At 35.6% G+C, this 27,530-nt stretch overlaps 1 protein-coding gene across 10 annotated transcripts in view; it reads left to right on the forward strand.

Moving 5' to 3' along the window:
* Positions 1-27,530, forward strand: part of LOC118930679 (GON-4-like protein) — a 72,204-nt gene that overhangs the window by 2,306 nt on the left and 42,368 nt on the right. For 9 of the 10 annotated variants that reach the window (XR_005032145.2, XR_008994923.1, XM_057495021.1 and 6 more), the window contains 8 exons: positions 4,686-4,877; positions 19,073-19,266; positions 19,958-20,032; positions 20,208-20,258; positions 24,768-24,818; positions 25,150-25,245; positions 26,109-26,228; positions 26,954-27,124. Coding sequence is in view for 8 of the 10 variants with exons in the window: in XM_057495018.1 (XP_057351001.1) it covers positions 4,686-4,877; positions 19,073-19,266; positions 19,958-20,032; positions 20,208-20,258; positions 24,768-24,818; positions 25,150-25,245; positions 26,109-26,228; positions 26,954-27,124 (950 nt within the window). In the remaining 2 variants the exon portion in view is untranslated. The remainder of the gene's footprint in view (positions 1-4,685; positions 4,878-19,072; positions 19,267-19,957; positions 20,033-20,207; positions 20,259-24,767; positions 24,819-25,149; positions 25,246-26,108; positions 26,229-26,953; positions 27,125-27,530) is intronic. The other variant, XM_036922459.2, reaches the window with a different exon arrangement.

Consider the following 27,530-nt stretch of genomic DNA (forward strand, 5'->3'; position numbering starts at 1 on the left):
TGCCACTGTACTCCCTGCAGTGCCTTTATGAAATACTGTTTCTGAAAGGGGATACTGATTTGGACTGCGGTGCTCTTAAGGGTTAGCAGTGAACTTCATGAGCAGGTGGAGGCTTCCTTCTCCCCCTTCGTCCACCACCCCCGAATTACCTAGATACTTTCCTTGTATCAGTTCATGTCTGGAGGGATGAACAGTGTGTGGTCGTTTGTGATCTGCTGGGTGTCCATGAAGTGGTGCCGGTGGAGGCAGAGGCAGAAAAGGATGTGACATAGTTGCTTGGAAGAAGTGGTGGGGGAGGACTTCAGAGTAGTAGATTGTGTTTAGATTGTGAAGGGCTAGGGCTTTGTTCTTCCTGCTCAAGTGTTTATACTTTTCAGGTATGTGGTAGCCAAATAAATAAGCAGAAGGCGTAGTTCTAACCTTAGGAACCTTATAATCTAGTTGGAAGTAAGACATAAACTCATAATTCCTTTGGAGCAGCTTAAGACAGTACTGAGTGTTAGAGTGTGTTACAGATAATTAGGATTTTTGCATTTGGAACTTGATGGGTTGATAGGATTCAGTAGATTGTGGGGAAGGAGTGGAAGTAGAATAGCTTATGCTGTTGAAGTGCTTGTTTGGGGGGGAGAGTAATGGGGCTCCAGATGGAAAGTGTAGATTTGGACTATACAGAGCCTTGCCATGATCTCCTTGAGGCCTTAGAAAGGATTGGAATAGGATGTTGGCAGTAAGGATAGAGAAGAAAAGTATATCTTGGAGACATTAAAAAGAAAGAGTTAAGATTTCTCAGAGACTGCTACCAAGGTAGGTAGTATTTGTGACATGAAGACAGGAGGAACTAGAGGGAAATACAAAGTTAAAGTGCTGGAGAAAGAATGAATAATTAAGTAGGGGTTCAGAATCACACTGACGAGTAGAATCTAGAGATATTTTTAATGGTTACAGACATCCAAGTGTGGACAAATAAAATAAACATCTGTTGTTCAGGATTATCTGTAATACCACTTCTCTTCCTGAAGCCAGATAATTAAAGTTGTTTCTACCATCTTGTACTTAAATAAGCTGCACATAGAAGGAATACCAGTAAAAGAAGTATGGGTGTCTTATCTAGAATCCTTTTTTTTTTCTCCAAGTGACTTTTTTTTTTTTTTTCTTTTGCTAAATAGAAATGTAGCATACAAAACAGAATGGAAGAAAGATGAAGATTGAAAATTCATATATATCATTTTGGAAATTACTGAAAAGTTTAAAGAAAATCATCCATAATCTTACTATGCAGAGTAATTACTATTAAAATCTAGTGCATATTCTTTTTGTTGTTTTGTTTTATTTTAAGTAACATTTTAGTTTCCTGATTAGGATGATGTAGAAAAAAATCTGGGTTAACTTGAAGTGTAGTCGTCCCCCCTTATCTGCAGTTTCCCTTCCTGTGGTTTCAGTTACTTGCGGTCAGCTGTGAAGCAGATTATGCTGACAATATGTCAGAAGGTCTGTGGTAGCTTACTGCTACGTCGTTGTTCTGTTTTATTATTTATTGTTAATGTCCTTCTGTGCCTAACCTATAAAACTATCATAGGTATGTATGTATAGGAAAAAACATAATATATATAGGGTTTGGTACTATCCGCCTTTTCAGGCATCCATGGGGGTCTTGGAACATATTCTGTGTGGATAAGGTGGGGGGGTGCTCCTTAATCAGCATATGATATACACTTTTACAATTGTTACACTGTTAAGTCATGATAACACTGCTAAGTCATGTTTCTAGACTGCAGGTGCTAGTGATTAAAACCTTTCTCTGTACTGGTATTTATTCCAGTGGAATTTTTTTTATTATTACGGTATCATCGATATACACTTTTATGAAGATTTCACATGAAAACCAATATGGTTACTACATTCACCCATATTATCGAGTCCCCCTCCTCCATACCCCATTGCAGTCTATTTCAGTGGAATTTTTAAAAAAATTTTTTATAAGGTATGATTGATATACACTCTTATGAAAGTTTCACATGAAAAAACAATGTGGTTACTACATTTACCCATATTATCAAGTCCCCACCCATACCCCAATGCAGGCACTGTCCATAGGTATAGTAAGATGTAACAGATCCACTATGTGCCTTCTCTATGCTACACTGTTTTCCCCGTGATCCCCCACACCATGTGTACTAAAACATAATACCCCTCAATCCCCTTCTCCCTCCCTCCCCACCAGCCCTCCCACACCCCTCCCCTTTGGTAACCACTAGTTCCTTCTTGGAGTCTCTGAGTCTGCTGCCTCCAGTGGAATTTTAATGGTTCTTTTAAAATTGATTTACATACCCTAATTCCTACTTTTACTCTTTTTTTTCTTTGCCTTCTAAAAATGATTAATTTAGGCTGATTTCAGCTTATAATTGGTTGGTACAGTTATCAGCTAATTATTTTCATGTTATCGACTTAGAGTTCTTAGGCAGTAAACAAGTTACAGATAATGCTCTGAAGTAAGGCCTTTCCTTCTCTGTCTCTCACCCTCCTCACTTTTTCTTTCTAAGGTCTTTCAGCATCTAACACATTGATAGAGGAAAGGAAGAGTGGGGTCCTAAGAGGTCCTTTGAGAGGGGAATTAAATTGAGAAGCAATGTAATAGGGTCAGAGAAAAAGGGTTGCAGAGAAAAGGGACATTTTCTCTAGAGTCGGTGTAGTTGATAAACTGTAGGGGCAGTTTTAGAGTAGTTCCAAATATGTTTTAAGTAGTAAAAGTGTCGATGGAAGCTCTACCTACCAAAGTGAGTTGCTATATTTTGCTTAGATTGTTTAAAAAAGTCATTTGTGTCAGTTCAGTTTTTAAAATGTTAGACATCATTCTAAAAATTATTAAAGATTGTTGATTAAATGAGAAAATCATGTACTATTGACTGAAGTTCCCTCTTAAAAGAAATTTGGCTGGGAGGAACTTTTGATTTGAAGGTTTTAGGATTCAATTTCTTGTACAGTTAAAGCCAAAGCCTTCAGGCTTTTTTGATACTGTGAAGTAATCATGGGCTCCAGAAGTAAAGGAAGTAAGTTAGAGACTGAATACCATTAAGGATTCATTCATGCTTTATTTTAAAATTAAGGCTTTTTTCCTTTGCTGGTAGGTTGTCCGATTTAAAATCATGTTTATGCTGGTTGAAACTGCTAATGTTGATGAGATAGCAGTTCAGTAAAGTGTAAAGGCTAAATATTTTTCATGGAGCTCAGTGCCAAATAACTCAATAGCTTTTTTTTTTTTATTACAGTATCATTGATATATACTCTTACGAAGGTTTCACGAGAAAACCGGTGGGGTTATTATATTCATCCCCATTATCGAGTCCCCCCCCATACCCCACTCAGTCACTGTCCATCAGTGTAGTAAGGTACCACAGAGCCTCTGTTTGTCTTCTCTGAGCTACACTGTCTTCCCCGTGACTCCACACACACACCATGTGCACCAATCATGATACCCGATAATCCCCTTCTCCCTCTTTCCCCACTCATCCTCCCCCACCCCTCCCCTTTGGTAACCACTAGTCCCTTTTTGGTGTCTGTGAGTCTGCTTCTATTTTGTTCCTTCAGTTTTCCTTCATTGTTTACTCCACAAATGAGGGAAATCATTTGGTATTTGTCTTACTCTGCCTGACTTATTTCACTGAGCATAATACCCTCTAGCTCCATCTATGTTCTTGCAAATGGTAGGATTTCTTTCTTTCTTATGGCTGAATAGTATTCCATTGTGCATATGTACCACATCTTCTTTTTCCATTCATCTGTTGATGGACACTTAGGTTGCTTCCATTTCTTGGCTATTGTAAATAGTGCTGCAATAAACATAGGAGTGTATTTGTCTTTTTGAATCTGAGAACTTGATAACTTTTTGAAAAAAAATTTTTACTATGTAATATGCAAACATGGAAGAAATTCATAAACATGGAAAGTACACAATGAAAAGTTAGGTACCCTTTCACTCTGTTCTCTTGTTACCAAGTTCTCAGAAGCAATCACTGTTTAACAATTCTTTGTGTATATTCTATAGATATTTTGTGTATACACAAGCCTATGTATTATTTTTCCCATGATAACTTGATTCTAATGCTTACTTTTGAAGTTGAATGAATGTTTCTTTGCCTTTCTAATGCCTCCCCACCCCCAAGAGATAGCACTCACTAAAGTAAGTTGAGCTGAGAAAGGAGAAAGTTGTTTAATAAACTGTAAAACTGTATTTATAATCTCATGGTGATTTTTTCTCTAATGCTCTGTGAAATTGATTGACAGAGTCAAAGTTTAGGGCATTTTATAATGTATATAATTTATAGTTAATTGAATGTGTTGTTAATGTTCATCTTTATAAAATGTCCTTTTGTTATTGGGCATATACCCCTCACCCTACAATTATGAATCTGATTTTTCCATAGGAAGAAAGTGCACAGCATGTATTAGAACTAGAAAGACCTTAGCAATTATATAGTTTACTCCCTGACATTACAGATGAGTATTGGATCTTAGCTTTGATTTTAGTATTTTTTCTTAGGACACTGTGAGAGGAATGCTGATAATAGTATATGCATCATTAATGAAGTTATTAACTAAAAAGGATTTTATAATAAGATGCTTATGTCTCTAACAGAGTATAATTGAGAATGAGCAAAGTATGGAGTAATATTTGTGATTTCTCCCAGGAAAACCTCAAATGTTTTGTGGAGGGGAGATGCCTTCACTGCCATCAGGCAGCCATTCTGCAAAACCAGGATCCCAGCCTAAGAATACATCTCAGCCAGATGTTTGTGCCTCTCCTCAAGAAAAGCCACTCAGGACTCTAGCACACCAAGCTGAGGAAGAGGTAGAGGATGGTGGACTCTTCATTCCAATGGGTAGGCTTTCTTTTTTCTTTCTATTAAAATCCCTCTTTATTAAAGTATGTGCCAAAAACTGCACATAGGTCCAAAGATACTCAGGTCACTGAATTTTCAAAAATTGACTACACCACCAACAGGTAACCAGCAACCAGATCAAGAAATAAAATATTACCAATAGTCAGAAGTCCTCCCTTTCAGTTGATTATTACCAGCACCCCACCCACTGGTAAACATTATCCTGATTTCTAGCAATATAGATTGGTTCACCTATTTTGTACTTTATATGAATGGAATCATACATACATGTTTTGTGGCTGCATTTTTCCATTTCCACTCAACATTGTTTATTAAATTGATGCATATTGTTGCATATACTTGTAGATTGGTCATTGTCATTGCTGTATAGTATTTTGTTATTTGAATATTCAACATTTTCTTTATTCATTCAACTCCTAATGGGCATTTGGAGAATTTTCCAGTAGTAGGCCACTCTTGATGGTGTCAGCATGAACATTCTCCTGTTGATCTTTTGGTGAATATATACACTTAATTTTCATGGGGTAAAATTGCTATATTACCTGGTTAGGGCTCCTTAAAATTTTTTTGAAACGTATTTTTTATTGTGAATTACAACACGTACAAACAAGTGAGTAAAGACTTCTTTATTCAGCTTAAGAAGCGGTTTTAAAGTGAACACCTATGAATTTTTTGTCTTATTGCAAATCCTAGACCTCCATTACTGTGTGGGTGAGAAGCAGTGATAATGACATCTATGTCTTGTTTCTGAACTTGGGGGAAAGTGTTCAGTATTCTTCCGTTATGTATGATGATAGTTGTAGGCTTTTCATAAATTGTGGTGTCAGATTAAGGAAATTATTTTTGTACTTTCCTGAGAGTTTTATCATACATTGAATTTTGTCAAAAATTTTTTTATCTCTGTTATGATGATCATATGGTTTTTCTCCTTTATTCTGTTAATGTGGAGTACCATTGATTTTTATTTTTTTATTATTATTTTTTTTAGGAGAGCAAGGTACAGGCTTTTATTTAGAAATAAAGTGAGAAAATAGAGCTCCTGGCTCATGCCAGGAGGGGAGAAGAGAGCCCCCATTGATTTTTAATGTCAACTTTATTGAAATATAATAAAATTTATCTAGTGAGTTTTGAAAAATATATGTGGTTGTGTAACTGTGTGCCACCACAGTCTGTATATGGAACATTTCTCTTACCCCGAAAGCTCCCTCATTCCACTTTGAAGTCCTCCATTCTCAACCTTTTGCAACTGCTGATTTCATTTCTGTCCTTACAATTTTGCATTTTCCACAGTGTTATATATACAGTGTCATTCAGCATGCAGCCTTTTGCATCTGTTATCTTTCACTGAGCATAATGCTTTTGAGATTCAGTCATGTTCCTTTTCATTACTGAGTAATATTCTGCGGCATAGCTGTACCAGATTTGTTTATCTGTTCAGTTGGTGAGCATTAGAGTTGTTTCCAGTTTTTGTCTGTTATGGCTAAAACTGCTCTAAGCATTTACATGTAGTTCTTTGATAGGCATAAGTTTTCATTTTTCTTGTGTAAATGACTAGGAGTGGCAGTTGCTACCATAAGGTAAATGTATGTTTTCAAAAAGGGGCTGTACCATTTACTTCTCACCAGCAATGTATGAGATTTACAATTGATACACATCCTTGCCAGCAGCTGTCAGAATTTTTAATTTTATCCATTCTGATAGGTGTATTTCTTTGTGGCTTTAACTTGGATTTCCCTAATGAATAATGATCTAGAGCATGTTTTCATGTGTTTGTTAGCGTAGATCTTTTTTGGTGAAATACTTGTTCATTATTCTGCTGTTTGCCTATTCCTTTTGTAATTTCTATATATCTTACAGGAAACACTTTGAAACTATGCATATGTCCTGTTTCTCCTCAAACTTCTGTGCACTAATTTCAGCATCCATTGGTGGATCACCTCCAGCAATTGTTACTGTGTTGTTCTAATGGTGATTTTCTATTTCTCTCATTCCTTATACATTTTTTTTTGCATTTTATTTATTTATTGAAGTATAGTTGATCTTCAGTATTTATTAAATGAAAGTTTTTTGTAAAGAAAATCTGTCCTTTGTCCGCTGTGTATTTATTCAGTTTTCATATGAGAGTGGACAACAGTGAGAATATGGATATCTATTTTATTATTTGACTTATAGTGCAACACTGTCATTATTATTTTGTGCTGATTATTTTAACATTAGCCATGGGGAGTCACTTCAGGTTTTACTTTTATGGATTATGCTTCTGGTGTCCTATCAAGGAAGGAACTTTTTGCCTAATCCAAGGTCACAAAACTTTTTTTTCTCTGTTCTTTAAATGTTGTCTAGTTTTACATACTATGTGTAGGTATATGATCCAGTGTGAGTTAATATTTGTGTAGTGCGTGATGTATATGTGAAATTCTTTTTTGTATATGAATGTCCAGTTACTTCAGCACTATTGAAGAGATTTCTTTCTCCATTAAATTATGTTTGCATCTATTTAAAAAAAATCACTTGGCCATATTTGTATGGGTCTTTCTGGACTGTTCCACTGATTTATGTGTCTAACCTTTCACTAGTATCACATAGTCTTGATTACCAAACCTTTATAAAAGTCTTTAAATCAGTGAGCCTTCTACCTTTGTTCATTTTTTTAACAAGATCATTGGGCTATTATAGGTCCTTTGTATTTCCATACACATTTTAGAATTGGTTTGTCATTTTTTTTTTTTTTTTTACAAATAACTGCTGGAGTATTGATTGGTACTGAATCTGTGGATTAATTTGGGACAGTTGCCATTTTAGCAATATTTGGTCTAATCCATGAACAAGATATGTCTGTATTTATGAAGGTATTTTAAAATTTCTCTCAGCAATATTTAATATATTTTTAACATAAATTTTTCACATATTTTCTTAGATCTGTGCTAATACCTATTTTTCTTTCAACTTCCAATTGTTCATTACTATTATGTATAAATATAGTTGATTTTGGTGTATTGGTATATCTTGTGACCTTGCTATAAATTCACTTACTAGTTTTATATACTTTTTTGTAGATTCTTTCGAGATTTCTTACATAATTGTGACATCTGTGAATAGTTTCACTCTTCCTTTCCAATTTGTATATCTTTTCTTCATTTTTCTCTCCTTCCCACCCCTCAGTCCCACCTACTGTACACTGGCTAGGACCTTAAGTACACTCTTGAAGTGGTGAGAGCAGGCATCTTTTCTTTGTCTTTGATCTCTTAGGGGAAATGCATTCACTCTTTCATCATTAAGCTGTAGGTTGTTTATAGCTCTTGTTTATCAGCTTGAGGAAGTTGTCTACCATTCCTAGTTGTTGAGAGTTTTTATCATGAATTAACACTGGATTTTGTGAAAAGCGTTTTCTGCATCTATTGAGATTATCTTTTGTTTTTGTTTTTGCTTTCAGTCTGTTGGTATGATGAGTTATATTGATTGATTTCCAAATTTCAAAGAAATCTTGCATTTCTGGAGTAAACTACCCGTTTTGATCATGATACATTATCCTTTTTATGTATTGCTGGATTTGATTTAATAATATTTTGGGTTATTTAGAAGTGTGTTGTTTCATTTTGAAATATTTGGAGATTCTCCAGCTTCCTGTTACTGATTTCTAATTTAATTCCCTTGAGTTCAGATCATACTTTGTATGATTTCCATCCTTTTATTTTTACTGAGGCTTATTTTGTGGCCTAATATGATCTTTATTGGTAGCTCTTCCCCATGTATTTGAAAAGAATATATATTCTGTTATATTGAGGTTCATTGTTCTATAAATGTCATTTAGGTCAAGTTGCTTGATAGCATTATTCAGGTCTCTGTTTTTACTCTTTTTTTAAATCTATTTTATCAATTATTGAGAAACGAATATTGAAGTTTCCAACTTTAGTTATGGATTTGTCTATGCTTCCTTTTACCTATAAATTTTACCTATCAATTTTACCTATAAATATTTTAAATATGTAAAATATATATATATATTTTTTTCTACATGGTGAACAAATTCTTACGTAGTGAATAAGTTCTTACATGGTGAACAGTACAAGGGTAGTCATCACAGAAACTTTCGGTTTTGATCACGCATTATAAACTATAAACAATCAGGTCAAATATGAATATTCATTTGATTTTTATACTTGATTTATATGTGAATCCCACATTTCTCCCTTATTATTATCATTATTATTATTATTATTTTTAATAAAATGCTGAAGTGGTAGGTAGATGCAGGATAAAGGTAGAAAACATAGTTTAGTGTTGTAAGAGAGCAAATGTAGATGATCAGGTGTGTGCCTGTAGACTAAGTGTTAATCCAAGCTAGACAAGGGCAACAAAACATCCACGGATGCAGAAGCTTTCTCTCAAAACGGGGGGGTGAAGTTCTAAGCCTCACCTCTGTTGATCCCCAATTTCTCACCCGATGGCCCCCCTGCGACTGTGCCTGTCTTAGGTTGTTCCTCCCTTGAGGAATCTTACCTGTCTCTGGCTAACCAGTCATCTTCCGGGGCCATACAGGGAAATGTAAAGTTGGTAAGTGAGAGAGAGGCAATATTGTTTGAAAAGGTTAGCTTTTTAAAATATGTAAAATATTTTTAGGTTCATATGTCTAATAATATACATTGATGTTTTTTTTTTTAATTGAAGTATCGTTGATATACAGTTTTATATTGGTCTCAATCATACAACACAGTGGTTCAACAGTTACCGATATTATTAAATCCTCACCCACCCAGAGCAATTACTTTCAACATAGGAAGATGTTAGAGAATCATTAGCTTTAATCTCTGTGCTGTAGTACCATCCGCATGACTGACTTATATCATGACTGAGAAATTTTGTGCCCTTTTATCCACCCTCACCCTCCCTACCAGCCACCCCAGTCCCTCCCCACCCATGGTAACCACCAGTTACTTCTCAGTGTCTATGAATCTACTGCTATTTTATTCATTTTTGTTTTTATATTCCACAAGCAAGTGAATTGTAGGGTATTTGTCTTTCTCTGCCTCGCTTATTTCACTAAGCATAATACTCTCTAGGTCCATTCATGCTGTTGCAAATGGCAGGATTTCTTTCTTTGTTATGGCCGAATAATACTCCATTATGTGTATGTACCACCTCTTTATCCATTCATCTATTGATGGCCACTTGATTGCCTCCATTTTTTGGCTGCTGTAAATAATGTGGCAATAAATATAGGGGTACATATATCTTTTCAAGTCAGGAATTTTGTTTTCTTCAGGTAAATTCCTAGAAGTGAAATTACTGGGTTGTATGGTATTTCTATTTTTAGTTTTTTGAGGAACCTCCATACTGCTTTTCACAGTGGCTGCACCAATTGACATTCCTACCAACAGTGTAGGAGGGTTCCTTTTTCTCCACAACCTCACCAACTTGTTACTTCTTTTCTTTTGGTTAGTGGCCATTCTGACTGGTGTGAGGTGATATCTCATTGTGTTTCGATTTGCATTTCCCTGATGATTAGTGATTTGGAGCATCTTTTCATGTGCCTGTTGGCCATCTGTATTTCTTCTTTGGAAAAATGTCTGTACATGTCCTAAACCCAATTTTTAATTGGATTATAAGTTTTTTGGGTGTTAAGGGATATGAGTTCTTTATATATTTTGAATGTTAACCCCATATATTCCCCTACTGTAGCTTGTCTTTTTTTTCTGCTGAAGGTGTGCTTTGCTGTACAGAAGCTTTTTAGTTTGATGTAGTCCCACTTATTCATTTTTTATTTTGTTTCCCTTGCCCAAGGTGATGTGTCCAGGAAGAAATTGCTCATGTTTATGTTCAAGAGATCTTTTTAGGTTTTGAATGTTCAAGGAAACTTGTGTTTCTGGGATAAACCTCTTTGGTCATGATGCATTAGACTTTCTGTGTATTTTGGATTCCATTACTTAATATATTATTTCAGGCTGTTATTTTGTTTAAGGTCATTTTTTAAGGTTTATGAGAGATACTGGCTTTAGTTTTACTTTCTCATCATGTCTTTTTTGTATGTTGGTATGAAGGTTGTATTGGCCCTACGAAATGAGTTGGGAAGTTTTCCATTATTGTCTTTTCTGGAAGACTGTATAAGACTGGTATTCTTTCTTTCTTAAATGTTTTGTAAGAATTCACTATGGAAGCTATCTAGGCCTGGAGTTTTCTTCGTTGAAGGCTTTTGAATTACAGATTAAATTATTTAATTATGGGACTATTCAGAGTTTCCTGTTTCTTTTTGTTTCAGTTTGGATAAGTTGTATTTTTCAGTGAATTTGTATGTTTTCTCTAATTGTCAAATTTATTGAAAAAAACTTGTTTATAATATGTGTACTTTTGGATGTCTTTTTTTTTTTTTGTGTGTGTGTGTGTGTGTGTTTTTCTTTTTATTGGCAAATAAAATAAACATGTTTAATGTGTACAACTTATATAGAGATATACATATGAATTATGCATATACTTTTGGATGTCTTTTAAGATTTTTAATAAGGTCTTTTTATTTTTGATGGAAATTGGTGTCTTTGTTAATAAGTTTGGCTAGAAGTTTATCAATTTTGCTAATATTTTCAAAGAACCAACTTTCATCTTTCTTGACTTTTTTGTATTTGTATTTTCTGTTTCATTGATTTGTTTTTATTATTTCTTTCCTAAAATTTAGCTGTGTTTGATTTGTTCTTTTCTATCTCCTTGCAAGATTTTCAAACTCTTTTCTAATAGATACATTTAAGGTTATAACTTTCCCTCTAAGCATTGCTTTAGCTGCATTCTGCAAGTTTTAATGTATCATATTCTTGTTTTCACTCATCTTTAAGTATTCTAATTTCCAGTATGATTTCTTTCACCGATGGATTATTTAGAGATGCATTGCTTCATTTCCAAACATTTGAGGATCTTTATGGTTAAATTGCTTGATTGATTTCTAGTTTAATTCCATTATGGTCAAAGAACATATTCTGTATGACTCCTGACCTTTGAAAATTGTTGCAACTTGTTTAGTATATGGTCTGTTTCATGCCCCTTTAGAAAGAATATGTATTTTGTGGATGTTCTAAATATGTCAGTTAGGTCAAGTATAATATTCTACATATGTCTGTAAGATCAAGTTTTAATTATGTTGCTCAGCTCCTTTATGTCCTTACTGATTTCTTTGTTTGCTGTTATATTAGTGATTGACATTTGTTAAAATCTCCAAGTACTATTAAGACTTTCTTCCCTTTTTTTTCTTTCTTGTCAACTTTTGTTTTATGTATTTAAGCTGTGTTATCAGGTGCATACAAATTTAGAATTATTATGTCTTTCTGTTCAGTTGACTCATTTAGCATGAAATGTTCTTTTTTATCTTTACTTTCTTGCTTTAAAGCCTACTTTGTGTGTGATATTAGTAAATGGTATAAGTGTTTATACCCTTTTGCTTTCAACCTTTTTTTGTGTCTTTATATTTAAAGTATATCTCCTATAAATAGCATAGAGTTTTAAGAAAACCTACTCTGAACATCCTTGCCTCTTATTTAGATTGTATATATATATATATATATATATTTTTTTTTTTTGGTGGGGTATATCATTAATGTACAATTACATGAGCAACATTATGGTTACTAGACTTCCCCCATTATCAAGTCCCCACCACACACCCCATTACAGTCACTGTCCATCAGCGTAGTAAGATGCTATAGAATCACTACTTGTCTTCTCTGTGTTATACTGCCTTCCCCGTGTCCCTACCCCACATTATGTGTGCTAATAGTAATGCCCCTTTTTCCCTTTATCCCTCCCGTCCCACCCATCCTCCTCAGTCCCTTTCCCTTTGGTAACTGTTAATCCATTCTTGGGTTCTGTGAGTCTGCTGCCGTTTTGTTCCTTCAGTTTTTCCTTTGTTCTTATACTCCACAGATGAGTTAAATCATTTGGTACTTGTCTTTCTCCACCTGGCTTATTTCACTGAGCATAATACCCTCCGGCTCCATCCATGTTGTTGCAAATGGTAGGATTTGTATTCTTCTTATGGCTGAATAATATTCCATTGTGTATATGTACCACCTCTTCTTTATCCATTCATCTACTGATGGACACTTAGGTTGCTTCCATTTCTTGGCTATTGTAAATAGTGCTGCAATAAACATAGGGGTGCATATGTCTTTTTCAAACTGGGCTCCTACATTCTTTGGGTAAATTCCTAGGAGTGGAATTCCTGGGTCAAATGGTATTTCTATTTTTAGTTTTTTGAGGAACTTCCGTACTGCTTTCCACAGTGGTTGAACTAGTTTACATTCCAACCAGCAGTGTAGGAAGTTCCCCTTTCTCCACATCCTCACCAACATTTGTTGTTGTCTTTTGGATGGTGGCCATCCTAACTGATGTGAGCTGATATCTTATTGTGGTTTTTAATTTATATTTCTCTGATGATTAGCGATGTTGAGCATCTTTTCATGTGCCTGTTGGCCATCTGAATTTCTTCTGTGGAGAAGTGTCTGTTTAGATTCTCTGTGCATTTTTTAATTGGATTATTTGCTTTTTGTTTGTTGAGGTGTGTGAGCTCTTTATATAGTTTGGATGTCAACTTCTTATCGGATATGTCATTTATGAATATATTCTCCCATACTGTAGGATGCCTTTTTGTTCTACTGATGGTGTCCTTTGCTGTACTGAAGCTTTTTAGTTTGATATAGTCCCACTTGTTCATTTTTGCTTTTGTTTCCCTTGCCCGGGGAGATATGTTCATGAAGCAGTTACTCATGTTTATGTCCAAGAGATTTTTGCCTATGTTTTTTTCTAAGAGTTTTATGGTTTCATGACTTACATTCAGGTCTTTGATCCATTTCGAGTTTACTTTTGTGTATGGGGTTAGACAGTAATCCAGTTTCATTCTCTTACATGTAGCTGTCCAGTTTTGCCAACACCAGCTGTTGAAGAGGCTGTCATTTTCCTACTGTATATCCATGGCTCCTTTTTCATATATTAATTGACCATATATGCTTGGGTTAATATCTGGACTCTATTCTCTTCCACTGGTCTATGGGTCTATTCTTGTGCCAGTACCAAATTGTCTTGATTACTGTGGCTTTGTAGTACAGCTTGAAGTTGGGAAGTGAGATCCCCCCTGCTTTATTCTTCCTTCTCAGGATTGCTTTGGCTATTTGGGGTCTTTTGTGGTTCCATCTGAATTTTAGAACTATTTGTTCCAGTTCGTTGAAGAATGCTGTTGGTATTTTGATAGGGATTGCATTGAATCTGCAGATTGCCTTAGTCAGGATGGCCATTTTGACAATATTAGTTCTTCCTAGCCAAGAGCATGGGATGAATTTCCATTTATTAGTGTCCTCCTCTTTAATTTCTCTTAAGAGTGTCTTGTAGTTTTCAGGGTATAGGTCTTTCACTTCCTTGGTTAGGTTTATTTCTAGGTATTTTATTTTTTTTGATGCAATTGGGAATGGAATTGTTTTCCTGATTACTCTTTCTGCTAGTTCACCATTTACTTCATTTATATTTAATATAATTTCTGATATAGTTGAGTTTTCTGTTTTCCTATCTCTTCTTTATTCCTTTATTTTTCCATTCTTCCTTTCAGATTAATCAAGTACTTATATTTTTCTTCTTTATTAGTGTTTCTTTTTAATTACTGAAGTATCGTTGATATACAATCTTAGGTTGATTTCAAATATGCAACACAGTGGTTCAACAGTTAACCCATATTATTAAATCCTCACCCCTTCTAGTGTGGTTACTGTCTATCCACAAAGAAAGATGTTACAGAATCGTTGACTGTATTCTCCGTGCTGTACTGCTGTCCCCATGACCAACTTATATTATGATTGCAAATTATTGCACCCCTTTATCCTCTTCCCTGTCCCCCCCCCAAGCCATCCCCCTTGGTAACCACTAGTCACTTCTCAGTGTCTATGAGTCTACTGCTGTTTTGTTCCTTCTGTTTTACTTTGTTTTTATATTCCACAAATAAGTGAAATCATATGGTATTTGTCTTTTTCTGCCTGGCTTATTTCACTGAGCATAATACCCTCTAGGTCTATCCATGTTGTTGCAAATGGCAGGATCTATTAGCTTTTTAGTTTTACATTCTTTTTTAAAAAAATTGAGGTACATACAATAAAATGCACAAATCTTAGTGTTCAACTTGATGAATTTTTGACGTGTATACACTCATGTCACCATCACCTGGGACAAGATAGCAAACATTTTCATCAATTTTTCCTCCCTTCACGTGTCTCACCCACACCCTACTCCCACCCCTACCATGGCAACTACCAGTCTGTTCTGTGTGCCTATGAGTCTATTTCTATTTTGTTTGTTTTGCTTTTTAGATTCCTTCTTTAAGTGAAATCATCTAGTATTTGTCTTTCTCTGACTTATTTCACTTAGCATAATAACCTCTAGGTCCATCAGTGTTGTTGTAAATGGCAAGATTTCATTCTTTTTTTTTTTATGGCTGAGTAATAGTACATTGTATATATGTACTTACCATATCTTCTTTATCTTTTCATCTATCAATGGGTACTAGGTTGCTTCCATGTCTTATCTGTTGTAAATAATGCTGCAATAAACATTAGAGTATGTGTATCATTTTGAATTAGTGATTTTATTTTCTTTGGGTAAATTCCCAGAAGTGGAATTATTGGGTCATATGATATTTCTATTTTTAATTTTTTGAGGAACCTTACTACTGTTTTCCATATAGTGACTGCACCAATATACAGAAGTATTGGGTGATTTGACAGGGCTGTTAAGCAACTTTGGTGATTTAGATGTTATAGAATCCTCCCATATTTTTACTGCCTTCATCTACTCCACAGTGCATTTACAGTGCATTTTTATTTTCAATTTATTGGTTACATCATTAGCTGTACATCTCAGGGAATATCTTGTCTATTTTCAACCTTTCTTATGGAAGGAATAATTAGATTTTCTTTTTTATCTTTTCCAGTCTGATCTTTATTGAGTGGCTTCCTTTTTTAATATTAAATTTCAACTCATTAGAATTCTTAGAGTTGGTTGTATCCCAGTATTTAAAAGTAAGATAAAGGATTAATTCTAAAACAGAATAAAAAATTGTTGAATTATCTGTTCTCATTTTGGATTGTTTAACATGCCGAAACTTGAATATATTAGATTTTCCTTACAGACACATATTTCTTATTCTTTATATACTCAGCAGTAAAGTCAGAAATCAGAGGAGAAATATGTGTGATATAATTTAGGCATTGGGATGGTTTAGCCTCACATTAATTGCTTTGATTCCATGTTTATAAAAGAGCCATTTTGAATGGAATTTTGCTAACTCTGATGATTTCTCTGTGAAAAAAAATTCTGTGGTGAATTCTACTCTCATTTTAATATTATGATGTTTTCTGCACACTTCATTTAAATTATTTTTCGTATTTGTTTGATTGTATTTTTATTGGGGCTAAATGTTTTTCAGTGTGTATTAAAAATTTTTTTTATTTTGGTATCGTTAATGTACAATTACTTGAACAGCATATGGTTACTAGACTCCCCCTATTATCAAGTCCCCCCATATACCCCATTACAGTCACTGTCCATCAACATAGTAAGATGCTATAGAATCATTACTTGTCTTCTCTGTATATACTGTCTTTCCCATGTCCCCTCCCCACTACATTATGTGTGCTAATCGTAATGCCCTTCAGTGTATATTTTAAAGCAGAGCTACTCAGAGTGTGGTCTGAGAACCAGTGCTGGTTTGAGAACTGTTTGTTACTGGTTTGAAACAAAATTATTTATGGAAACTGAGAGTAAAAGCTTAGAAATGTTATAACATTTGATATTATGGCTGCATTCTACTTTATTTTATAAAAGTATGAGTCTGCAATGGATTGGTCAAAACCAAAACTAGTTCTTCACAGTAGACAGTTGGAGGACCACTGTTGAAAGGACAGTTTGATTCCTCATCAGCTATCTATATAAATTTTATGGACTATTAACTGCTTCCATTGTAAGTTTCCTTTTTTTTGGCTTTCATATCTATGAAAATTTGGATTCTATTTTATAGATACAAATTTTATAAAGAAAATTTCTTTTGTTTAATTTTTAATTAATAACAAACTTTATTGTTTTCTAGTATTGTATTAATAGTTTCATCTTTTTCAAAGTTTCAAAGAAAAGACACAAAAAAACTTTCCCCTGGGTCAGTTTTACAATTAACAATGTTACTTGACACTTGACATATGAGTATAAAGCTGAACCAAAACTTCCTCAAGTGTCAAATCCTTTTCTTGTTCTGCAACTACCAGGTCATTGTTAAAGTGCTGCTAAAATGAGGAGGAACAGGTAGATGGCAGAAGTCAAGAACTGGCTAGCTTGGTCCGCAATGGGGAGGAATACAAGAGGGAAGGGAGGAGCAAAGAGAGGAGATGCAGGAGTGGTGAAGAGAGAGAAGAGTTTTGGAGTTTATGGCGAAAAGGGGTAAATGAAGTGAGAAGACAGCCTTAGGGAAAAGATACATATACACAGGTTTTTAGAAAGTTTTGTTGTGTAGTATGCTATGTAATTTACCTTTTGCTGCCTTCTCAAAAGACTGTTGGTAAAGAGCTTTGTGAGTTTTTTGATATTTACTGGAAATTTATATTTCTTTTGCATCTATCACCTTGTTGGGATACACCTCAAGGCAACCTATTTTTGTTTAAGTCACACAAATGTAAGATGTGTGTTTTTGAATTCTTCCCATTTTTCCTATAAATATCAGTATCAGAAAAATTGCTGGAAAGAATTTTATGTATTATGAAATGTATCATATATGTTATATATGTACATTATAATACATCAAATAAATGTTTATAACAACATATATTCTATATGTTAATATGTATATATTCCATGTAATTAAAAACTCTTTGTAGACATTTTCCCCCCATTGCTTAAAAAGACAATTTTTAATAATGGTTCAATTATAGTCCAATGCATGTACCAGTGTTCACTTAACAATTTCTTTAATATTGGACATTTAGGTATTTTCCTTGCTTTTGCTAAAATAAATAGTGAATAACTTGATTATTAATCTTTGCATATCTAATTATTTCCTTAAGAATTATTATTGGGTTGGAAGTTGTAAACATTTATTAAATTCTTGAAATGTATTCAGAAGGGCAAAAGCAATTATTTGAAGTTACTAATAATACTTTACTGAGTAAATATTACCATGTCGTGGCTTAAAGGTCATAAAATCTATTTAAACAGAGAGGGTCATCTTGATGTTAATCTTCTCTAATCCCTTGTTTTCAGATAGTAGCTGACTTAAAGTGTCAGAGAGATGAGAACGTCATTTTGATATTGCATAATAATCTATTTCAGGACTTACCAGATTCTAATAATCAAGAAGGTTTTCCTTTCGTCTAGTTATATATATGCTCCTGTCTTATAGAATAAAGAAACTTTGTCCCTCTACTTTTTTAAAAATTAAAGTATAGTTGATCTACAATATTGTATTGGTTTTAAACCCGCACTTTTTTTTGTGTAGTTCAGAGTGGATTTTTTTGTATTGGTTTGCTCTTGGTTTTTCTCTTTTCTACATTCAGTGATATAATAATAATGATAAATTACATTTGTATACTGTTTCATTGCTTATAAAGCACTTTGCTATATATTATTTCATTTAATCTGCATGGCCTCTCTAATGGGTAGATACCAGTACAAAAGAGAAGTGAATGAGACTGTACTGCCAAGGTCACCTAGTTAAGTTGTAGACCTGGGACAAACCCAGAGCTTCTGATGTATTATCTAAGCAGTATAGAGTAATAATTATGACTGCAGAGCTGTCCTGCTTGGCTTTAAAACATGGCTCTGTCATTACTAGCTCTTGGGAAAGTTTCTGAATCTCTCTGACTTCGTTTCTTCATGTGTGCAGTGGGAAAATATTAGTCCCTACTTTACAGGGTTGTTATGAGAAGTCAGTTAATATGTATAAAGTGTGGAGGAGAATGTGTGACACAAAATAAACATTCAGTGAATGTCAGGTATTGTTATTGACAGTAACACCACCTCTACTATTTCACAACCACTACCATATCACAGTCGTCTTTGATTTCTTGGGACAGACAGCTGGCAGCTTTTTTTCTTCTACTGTTGGCTTTTTGGGTTAAGTTCCTGGAGCAGTTGTTTTGGAGATTCTCGTGATGTAATTGGTTTATCTGCAGAAGAGCAAGACAATGAAGAGAATGAGAAAAGGCGAAAAAAGAAGAAAGGCACCAAGAGGAAACGAGATGGAAGGGGTCCAGAAGAAGGGACTTTGGCTTATGACCTGAAACTGGATGACATGCTTGACCGTACCTTAGAGGATGGCGCCAAGCAGCACAACCTAACAGCTGTCAACGTGCGAAACATCCTCCATGTGAGTAATAAGATGGGCTGGTGTGTAATTAGAATGGAAGTTTTTCATGGAAAACAATGAAAAATACTCAGGAAATTCTTGACTCTTGGTATGTGATTACTAATTTTGTGAGTTACCTGTGGCAAAACATTTTACATTTCAAGATAACTTTGTCTTTGTACTCAGCACAAGTTTGAAATCTGGACACATATTAAAGAACTCAATTGGGAAGATAAAGTTGCTCTGCTTCCTTCCACTGACTTGATTGTTTATTGAATTGTTTAGCAGATGCTAAGATAGTAATGTTCGTAGTGGATTTACTCTTTTGTGGGTTGATAAGTCTGAAAAGATGCTGGCTAAACAGATTACAGTACTTTTTGCACATATACAAATGCTGTTCTTTGATGTGTTTACAGTGCCTTTGTTATTACTGTTTCTTTTAAGCATATAGTTAGTTCCCGCAGAATCTGAGCCATTTCTGTCCTTAGCAGCAGCAAATGAGATTGGTACGTTTGCTGCTCTATTGTTCAAAGCCCTGAGCCTCTGTCCAAAGCTGCTTTGCTTTCAGTTAACTTGCTATACCTCAATCTGAAGCTGTTTGAGTATCTAGCTCTAATTTATTTTCTATCTATGTCTGCTTAGCAGGGTTACAGAGTGTGTCATCTAGATGACACATCTTTATTGCAAAAAGTGAAATTTCATTTTTCTCCAGGAAGTAATCACAAATGAACATGTGGTAGCCATGATGAAAGCAGCCATCAGTGAAACAGAAGATATGCCGATGTTTGTGAGTAACTCATTCATTCAATGTCATGAAACAGAACTATCTGTAAATTGGCTATGTAGGAGGTCACTTGGAAGTTTCTAAATAGTCTGATAGTTGGGACAAACTTAGCATCTCAAGACCCAAGAATCACAATGATTTTTATTGACTGCATTCTTCTCTTTTTTCCCCTACTTAGGAGCCCAAAATGACGCGCTCTAAACTGAAGGAAGTGGTGGAAAAAGGAGTGGTGGGTGTTCTGTTTTTTGTTGTTTATTTAGCTTGGTAAATAAAATTTAATTCCTGTTTATTTGTATGGAAAAAATATATAGGAGAGATTTACTGTAGTTTGGGTTTGCCTTCTTAAAGAAATATTTATAAAAGACAAGTGGAGACAGATTTCACTCATCTGTGGAGCGTAAGAACAAAGCAAAACTGAAGGAACAAAACAGCAGCAGACTCACAGAACCCAAGAATGGACTAACAGTTACCAAAGGGAAAGGGACTGGGGAGGATGGGTGGGAAGGGAGGGATAAAGGGAGAAAAAGGGGCATTACTATTAGCACACATAATGTGGGGTAGGGACACGGGGAAGGCAGTATAACAGAGAAGACAAGTAGTGACTCTATAGCATCTTACTACGCTGATGGACAGTGACTGTAATGGGGTGTGTGGTGGGGACTTGATAGTGGGGGGAATCTAGTAACCACAATGTTGCTCATGTGATTTTATATTAATGATACAAAAAAAAAAGACAAATGGAGACAGAATATATTAAGCCATTATAATAATTTATTTTTATTTTGGCTGATGTTGAAGTATTGCTTTTTGGAAGTGCTAGGGAGTTGACCATTTAAAATGGTTGACATCAGTGAGCAAGGTCTGTTTTTCTGTTCATGTTATATGTGGCAAAGTGTTCAGAATAGTATTTTTCAAAGTGTGTTCCAGGGACCACTTGCATCAAGGTCACCCTGGTGTCCCATTGCTCAAGAGTGCTATTAAAAATGCACCTTCTTGGACTCACCTCAGACCTAATACTCAGGACCCCTGGGGCCTGGAAGTATGTACTATTGAGAACATGGTTCATTCTTTTGCACACTGAAGTATGAGAACCATTTTAAGACTTTTGAAATGTTCTGGTACAGGAAGCTCTGATTGCCCAGAACATCCTGCTTAACAAGCCCTCATCTAGTTTTGCTTCCCTTCTGTGACAAGGAAGGTGATAATCCTGAGGGAGTTCATTGTAGCTCTGATAGTAAGGAAGATTTGTCTTATGGGCCCAACATGCATGTTATAGGTTTTTCTGTTTGTCCAGTTCTGTTCCTTGCAGCCATGTAGAAGAAATGAATCTGTCCCCCTCCATGTGACCTTCCCCTAATTGAAGAAAACTAGTATGTGTTGTTGTAACATTCTTGCTGAATGTCCCCCAGTTTTTTTTATTGGTTTTCATGTGACAAGGCTTTGAGTACGTTCACCAGCCTGATCTTTTTCTCCTGAGTGTGTCTACGTTGCCCATACTCTTTTTTTTCTTTTTTGTTATCATTAATCTACAATTACATGAAGAACATTATGTTTACTAGGCTCCTCCCTTCACCAACTCCCCCCCAACAAACCCCATTACAGTCACTGTCCATCAGCATAGTAAGATGCTGTAGAATCACTACTTGTCTTTGTGCTGTACAGCCCTTCCTGTGCCCCCCATGCACTATACCTGCTAATTGTAATGCCCCCTTTCTTTTCCCCCGCCTTTATCCCTCCCGTCCCACCCATTCTCCCCAGTCCCTTTCCCTTTGGTAACTGTTAGTCCATTCATGGGTTCTGTGATTCTGCTGCTGTTTTTGTTCCTTCAGTTTTTCTTTCCTCTTATACTCCACAGATAAGTGAAATCATTTGGTACTTGTCTTTCTCGGCCTGGCTTATTTCACTGAGCATAATACCCTCTAGCTCCATCCATGTTGCTGCAAATGGTAGGATTTGTTTTCTTCTTATGGCTGAATAATACTCCATTGTGTATATGTACCACCTCTTCTTTATCCATTCATCTACTGATGGACACTTAGGTTGCTTCCATTTCTTGGCTATTGTAAATAGTGCTGCAATAAACATAGGGGTGCATCTGTCTTTTTCAAACTGGGCTGCTGCATTCTTAGGGTAAATTCCTAGGAGTGGAATTCCCGGGTCAAATGGTATTTCTATTTTGAGCTTTTTGAGGAATCACCATAGTGCTTTCCACAGTGGTTGAACTAATTTACATTCCCACCAGCAGTGTAGCAGGGTTCCCCTTTCTCCACAACTTCACCAACATTTGTTGTTGTTTGTCTTTTGGATGGTGGCGATCCTTACTGGTGTGAGGTGATATTGCATTTGTGGTTTTAATTTGCATTTCTCTGATGACTAGCGATGTGGAGCATCTTTTCATGTGTCTGTTGGCCATCTGAATTTCTTCTTTGGAGAACTATCTGTTCAGCTCCTCTGCCCATTTTTTGCTTTTTGTTTGTTGAGGTGCATAAGCTCTTTATATATTTTGGATGTCAACCCTCTATTGGATCTGTCATTTATGAATATATTCTCCCATACTGTAGGGTACCTTTTTGTTCTCTTGGTGGTGTCCTTTGCTGTACAGAAGCTTTTCAGCTTGATATAGTCCCACTTGTTTATTTTTGCTTTTGTTTCCCTTGCCCAGGGAGATATGTTCATGAAGAAGTCGCTCATGTTTATGTCCAAGAGATTTTTGCCTATGTTTTTTTCTAAGAGTTTTATGGTTTCATGACTTACATTCAGGTCTTTGATCCATTTTGAATTTACTTTTGTGTATGGGGTTAGACAGTGATCTAGTTTCATTCTCTTACATGTAGCACCCATACTCTTTTAAAAGTATGCCTAAAGTATGTCATGCTCAGTGAAATAAGCCAGGCACAGAAAGACAAGTACCAAATGACTTCACTTATTTGTGGAGTATAAAAACAAAACAAAACTGAAGGAACAAAACAGCAGTAGACTTATAGACTCCAAGAAGGGACTAGTGGTTACCAAAGGGAAGGGGTTGGGGAGGGTGGATGGAGAGGGAGGGAGAAGGGGATTAAGGGGCCTTACAATCAGCACTCACAGTAGAGGTAGGTCACAGGGAAGGCAGTACAGCACGGAGGAGACAAATCATGAGTCCATAGCATTTTACTATGCTGATGGGCAGTGACTGCAGTGGAGTGGGGGGGACATAGTATGATATAGGTGAATATTGAAACCACAATGTTGCTCATGTGAAACCTTTATAAGATTGTATATCAATGATATTTTAATAAAAAGAAATGTGCCTGAAGTGGAATCTACTGCTCTGCATGATATTTCACTAGTACAGATGAAAGCTAGATTATCCCCTAAATGTTCCAGATAACATATTTCTCTGAATGCAGCCTAAGGTTGCAATGGCTTTTTTTAGACAGCCACGTCCTTTTTTTTTTGTCTAATCAAATAACCCTGATTGCATAAAGTGAAATTTCACCTCTCTTCAAGAAATAATCACGAATAAATGTGGTAGCTGTGATGAAAGCAACCATTAGTGAGACTGTGAAGTTTTATGAAGTCTACCTGATGTTTGAGTATAAATAACATTAATTCTATATTTGATTGGGAAAACAACATAACAAGGACATCCAAATCAGACTCCAGATTATGTTTACAGCCATGAGTGTAGGTGTAAAGAAGTTGGCTAACCCATGATTACATTTTACTTGGGAGAACAAGGATGGGAGTCCTGGTCTCTTGCTGCTTAGACTGACTCCGCATGCTTTCAGACGCTGCCTTGCCTTCCACATGCATTTGGCAGTAGAGAAACTGGTTCGGAAACAAACAGGGGAAAGGGCTGTGGATCTGAATCACATCATTGCTTCTACTCTATGTTGGGCCTAGTTACACAGAGGTAGGTAAGTGGCCAGAACATGGAGGGCTGAGATGTGGAGAACCTAAGGCTCCATATAGAGATAGAACCTAGTGGCCTGTTAGATTTTGTTCATAAGATGATTTTGATTGTCTCACAAATTAAATGGTCAAGAAATACACTCGAATGGCATTTTGTCAATGGTATATAAGAGCTTTTAAAAATTCTTTAAAAAACTACCCCCCCCCAATTCTGTTTTAAAACAAAAAGTTGAGAGAATTCTACTGTTAATCTAGATAACATATAGATTTAACAATTGTAAAATTTTGCAGTATTTGCTTTATATCTCTCTGTATCTGTCTATTGTTCTTTTGTGTACTATTTGAAAATAAGTTATGGACAGCTTGACACTTCACCCTTAAAACCTTCTATAGGAAATTTTCGTGGCAGTTTTTTAGAGGCATACTTATGGTTGACTTAGTTAATTGATTAAAAAAAATAGTGATGTCAGAGGCTACTATCTCCTGTAGTATCTTAGGTTTCTGTACCATTGTACCTTACAAATAGTTTTCACATTCATTATTCCATGTGAACTGAAGCTGTGATATAAATTAAGCAAGAAAAAAACTTTATCAATTTATAGATAATACAGAGCCCAACTAGGTTTAAAGCTGAAATGCTAATGATGAAACCGATGCTTCTCTCCTTTTCTTTTGTCAAGCTCTGACGGATAATATGAGTGTACCCTCAGGATAATCAATACCCCTAGATCAGTACAGCTACATGTTAGGAACATGACTCTTTGTGATGGAAAAGAGGAAGTAAAAATGAAAAATAGTTTATGTTTCAGTTAAGTGAGCATAATTATTTATACTCTGTTGGTAGGTAATTCCAACATGGAATATTTCACCAATTAAGAAGGCCATTGAAATTAAGGTAAACTTGGAAAAGGTAATTCTTATCCTTTCCTAGAAAGACTATCAGTTTTGAAACCTAAGTACTTTCTATTTGTTAACTTTTTTTGGACCTATCCTCTTGTTTTAATTCCAGCTTTGGTTTTTTTCCATGCCATTACTCTTAGGTTTGACTGTCATGGTAGGAATCTCTCTAACCTCTGCCTCTTGTTACTTGCTTTAGCTGTTCATTATGCGCTTAAGATTTTCCTTTTGTTTTTTTCCTGCTCAGCTTTCTTCCCCTTAGTTCCCAAATACATCTGATTTGTGTTTCCTATTACTTCATTTCTCTTTCTGTAATTGTACTTATGTAGCCTCCTCAATTTGTGGATATCCACCTGGAAGAAGATGACTCCTCAGATGAAGAGTACCAGCCAGATGACGAAGAAGAAGATGAGACTGCTGAAGAGGTCAGTGTTTACCGCCGTCAGCATTAGCTGGTGGTATGGGAAAGATGTGGCTCAGTAAGGCTGAGTGTACTTTGCCGCCTTAGAAATGTCACCTGTTCTACAGAGAGGATTGGGACATAGTTCCTTTTTCTACTCACTTTGAGTAAATCTAAGACCATGAGGTGTTTCCTTTTCATGCTCCCTTAATTTTTTCATGTCTTGTATTACGAAATAGAATACATGTGTAACATACAAAATTGTGCATGGAATAAAATTAAAATATACAGCTTAATAATTATAAAGCTAATCCTCATGAAGCTTCTTCTCAGGTCATTAAATATAGTATTGCCAGGACATCCCGTACATGCCATTCCTAATTACATAGTCACTTTTTTCCTCTTAAAGATAACCACTACCCAGAGTTCTTGGTAATTCTTTGCTTTTCTTTATAGTTATATAGCTCTACACATGATAGTTCAAGTTTTTACTATAATGGACCCAAAGTGTATGTATTCTCTTGTGCCTGGCTTTTTTTTGGGAGGTGGTTTGACATTAATCCTCGCGGGTCCATCTGTACTGCTGTTTATAGCTGTGGTTTGTTCATCTTAACTGCTGTGTAATCTGTTTCTTAAAGTGTTCCTTGATTTGTTTGTAAAAGTACCTTAAACCAAGGCCTTACAATTCCACAAAGTTTGCCATGCTGATGAGGATAGTGAGCTGATCCCTGACCCCACCTTCATAGTATTAAGCTCCTATTTAAGTTTTATTTTCTCTTAGTCTGACTAATTGAGTGGTATTTTATGATTCAGTCTCTTGAGCTACTTCAAGCTCAGTGGAATAAGGTAGGGGCATAAATATAAAAGTGAACTGGATTTGTTTTATAGAGTTTATTGGAAAGCGATGTTGAAAGCACTGCTTCGTCTCCACGTGGGGCAAAGAAATCCAGATTAAGGCAGTCTTCTGAGATGACTGAAACAGATGAGGAGAGTGGCATGTTATCAGAGGTAAATCTGCATCATACGAAAGAAATAAGTCAGAAGTAACTGTATAAGGAGATTATTTAACTATATAAATAGATTATCCATGATGATTCTGAGCTGTCACCCTTTGTCAAACATGATTCAAGATCACTAATCATACCATTATCTTCTTGGTATTTGTGACTGATAATATAACTGTTTAAATTTCTAAGTCCCTCAAGTCAGTGAATAGTTAAGAGAAAACTGGTAGGGAGAGAGCTTTTCTGAGTTCTCATTAAGAGGCCAAATATGAGTGACTGAGTTTCTTTTCATCTACTCTTTTCTTTAGTATCTGTTTTCTGATACTGTCCTAAAGCCATTTTTACTAGGTTTCCCCACTTTTAGTAATCTAAGTAACATCTTGTTGGCTTTATTAGAAATAGGATAAAGCCTAATTAGAATAGTATACTTCACAGTACCTTTGTTTATTTTATTTTATTTATTTATTTTTATTTTAGTATCCTTAATCTACAATTACACGAGGAACATTATGTTTACTAGACTCCTTCCATCACCAAGTCCCCCCTACAAACCCCATTACAGTCACTGTCCATCAGCTTAGTAAGATGACAGTACCTTTGTTTTTATGTACTTCTGTCTTGATGGTAAGAGAAAGACCACTAGTAGATGAAAGATGTCTCTCTTTCCCTGCTTTTTTTTTTCTCCCTCTCTCCCTTTTATTTTTTAATGTACTTGCCTCTTTTAATCAGGCTGAGAAAGTTACCACACCAGCCATCAGGCACATCAGTGCTGAGGTAGTGCCCATGGGGCCTCCGCCGCCGCCGAAGCCCAAACAGACCAGGGACAGTACTTTCATGGAGAAGCTGCATGCTGTAGATGAGGAGCTGGCTTCCAGTCCAGTCTGCATGGATTCTTTCCAGGTAAACATTATAACTCAAAGTCACTGAGAAAGTCAACTGGCATAATTTAGTTGTTGCTCAGGTTGGGAAAGGAGTTGGGGAAATACTAAGTTCTGATTCAGTAAGTAAGTCATGAAACTGTAAGTCTTTGATACCCAGTTTGTGCTATTTTATTGTAAGTGAGAATGGCTTCTAAGGAAGGAAAAGTGTGTAACAGAGAGCTTTATGAAGTTTGGAACGTAGGAGCAGCCTTCAACCAGACTCCCCAAATACTGACCTTTTACCACAATTGTTTTATCATTCTCTCCCTCTTTATCTATACTAGAGTATGTTTCAGTCCTGCTGCTCTTTTACCACCAAATACTTTAATGTGAACAGTATTTCCTAAAAATGAGGACATTTGGTTATGGAAATCAGATATAATAAT

Source organism: Manis pentadactyla, chromosome 19 (genome assembly GCF_030020395.1).
Source record: "Manis pentadactyla isolate mManPen7 chromosome 19, mManPen7.hap1, whole genome shotgun sequence".
Classification (NCBI taxonomy): Eukaryota; Metazoa; Chordata; class Mammalia; order Pholidota; family Manidae; genus Manis; species Manis pentadactyla.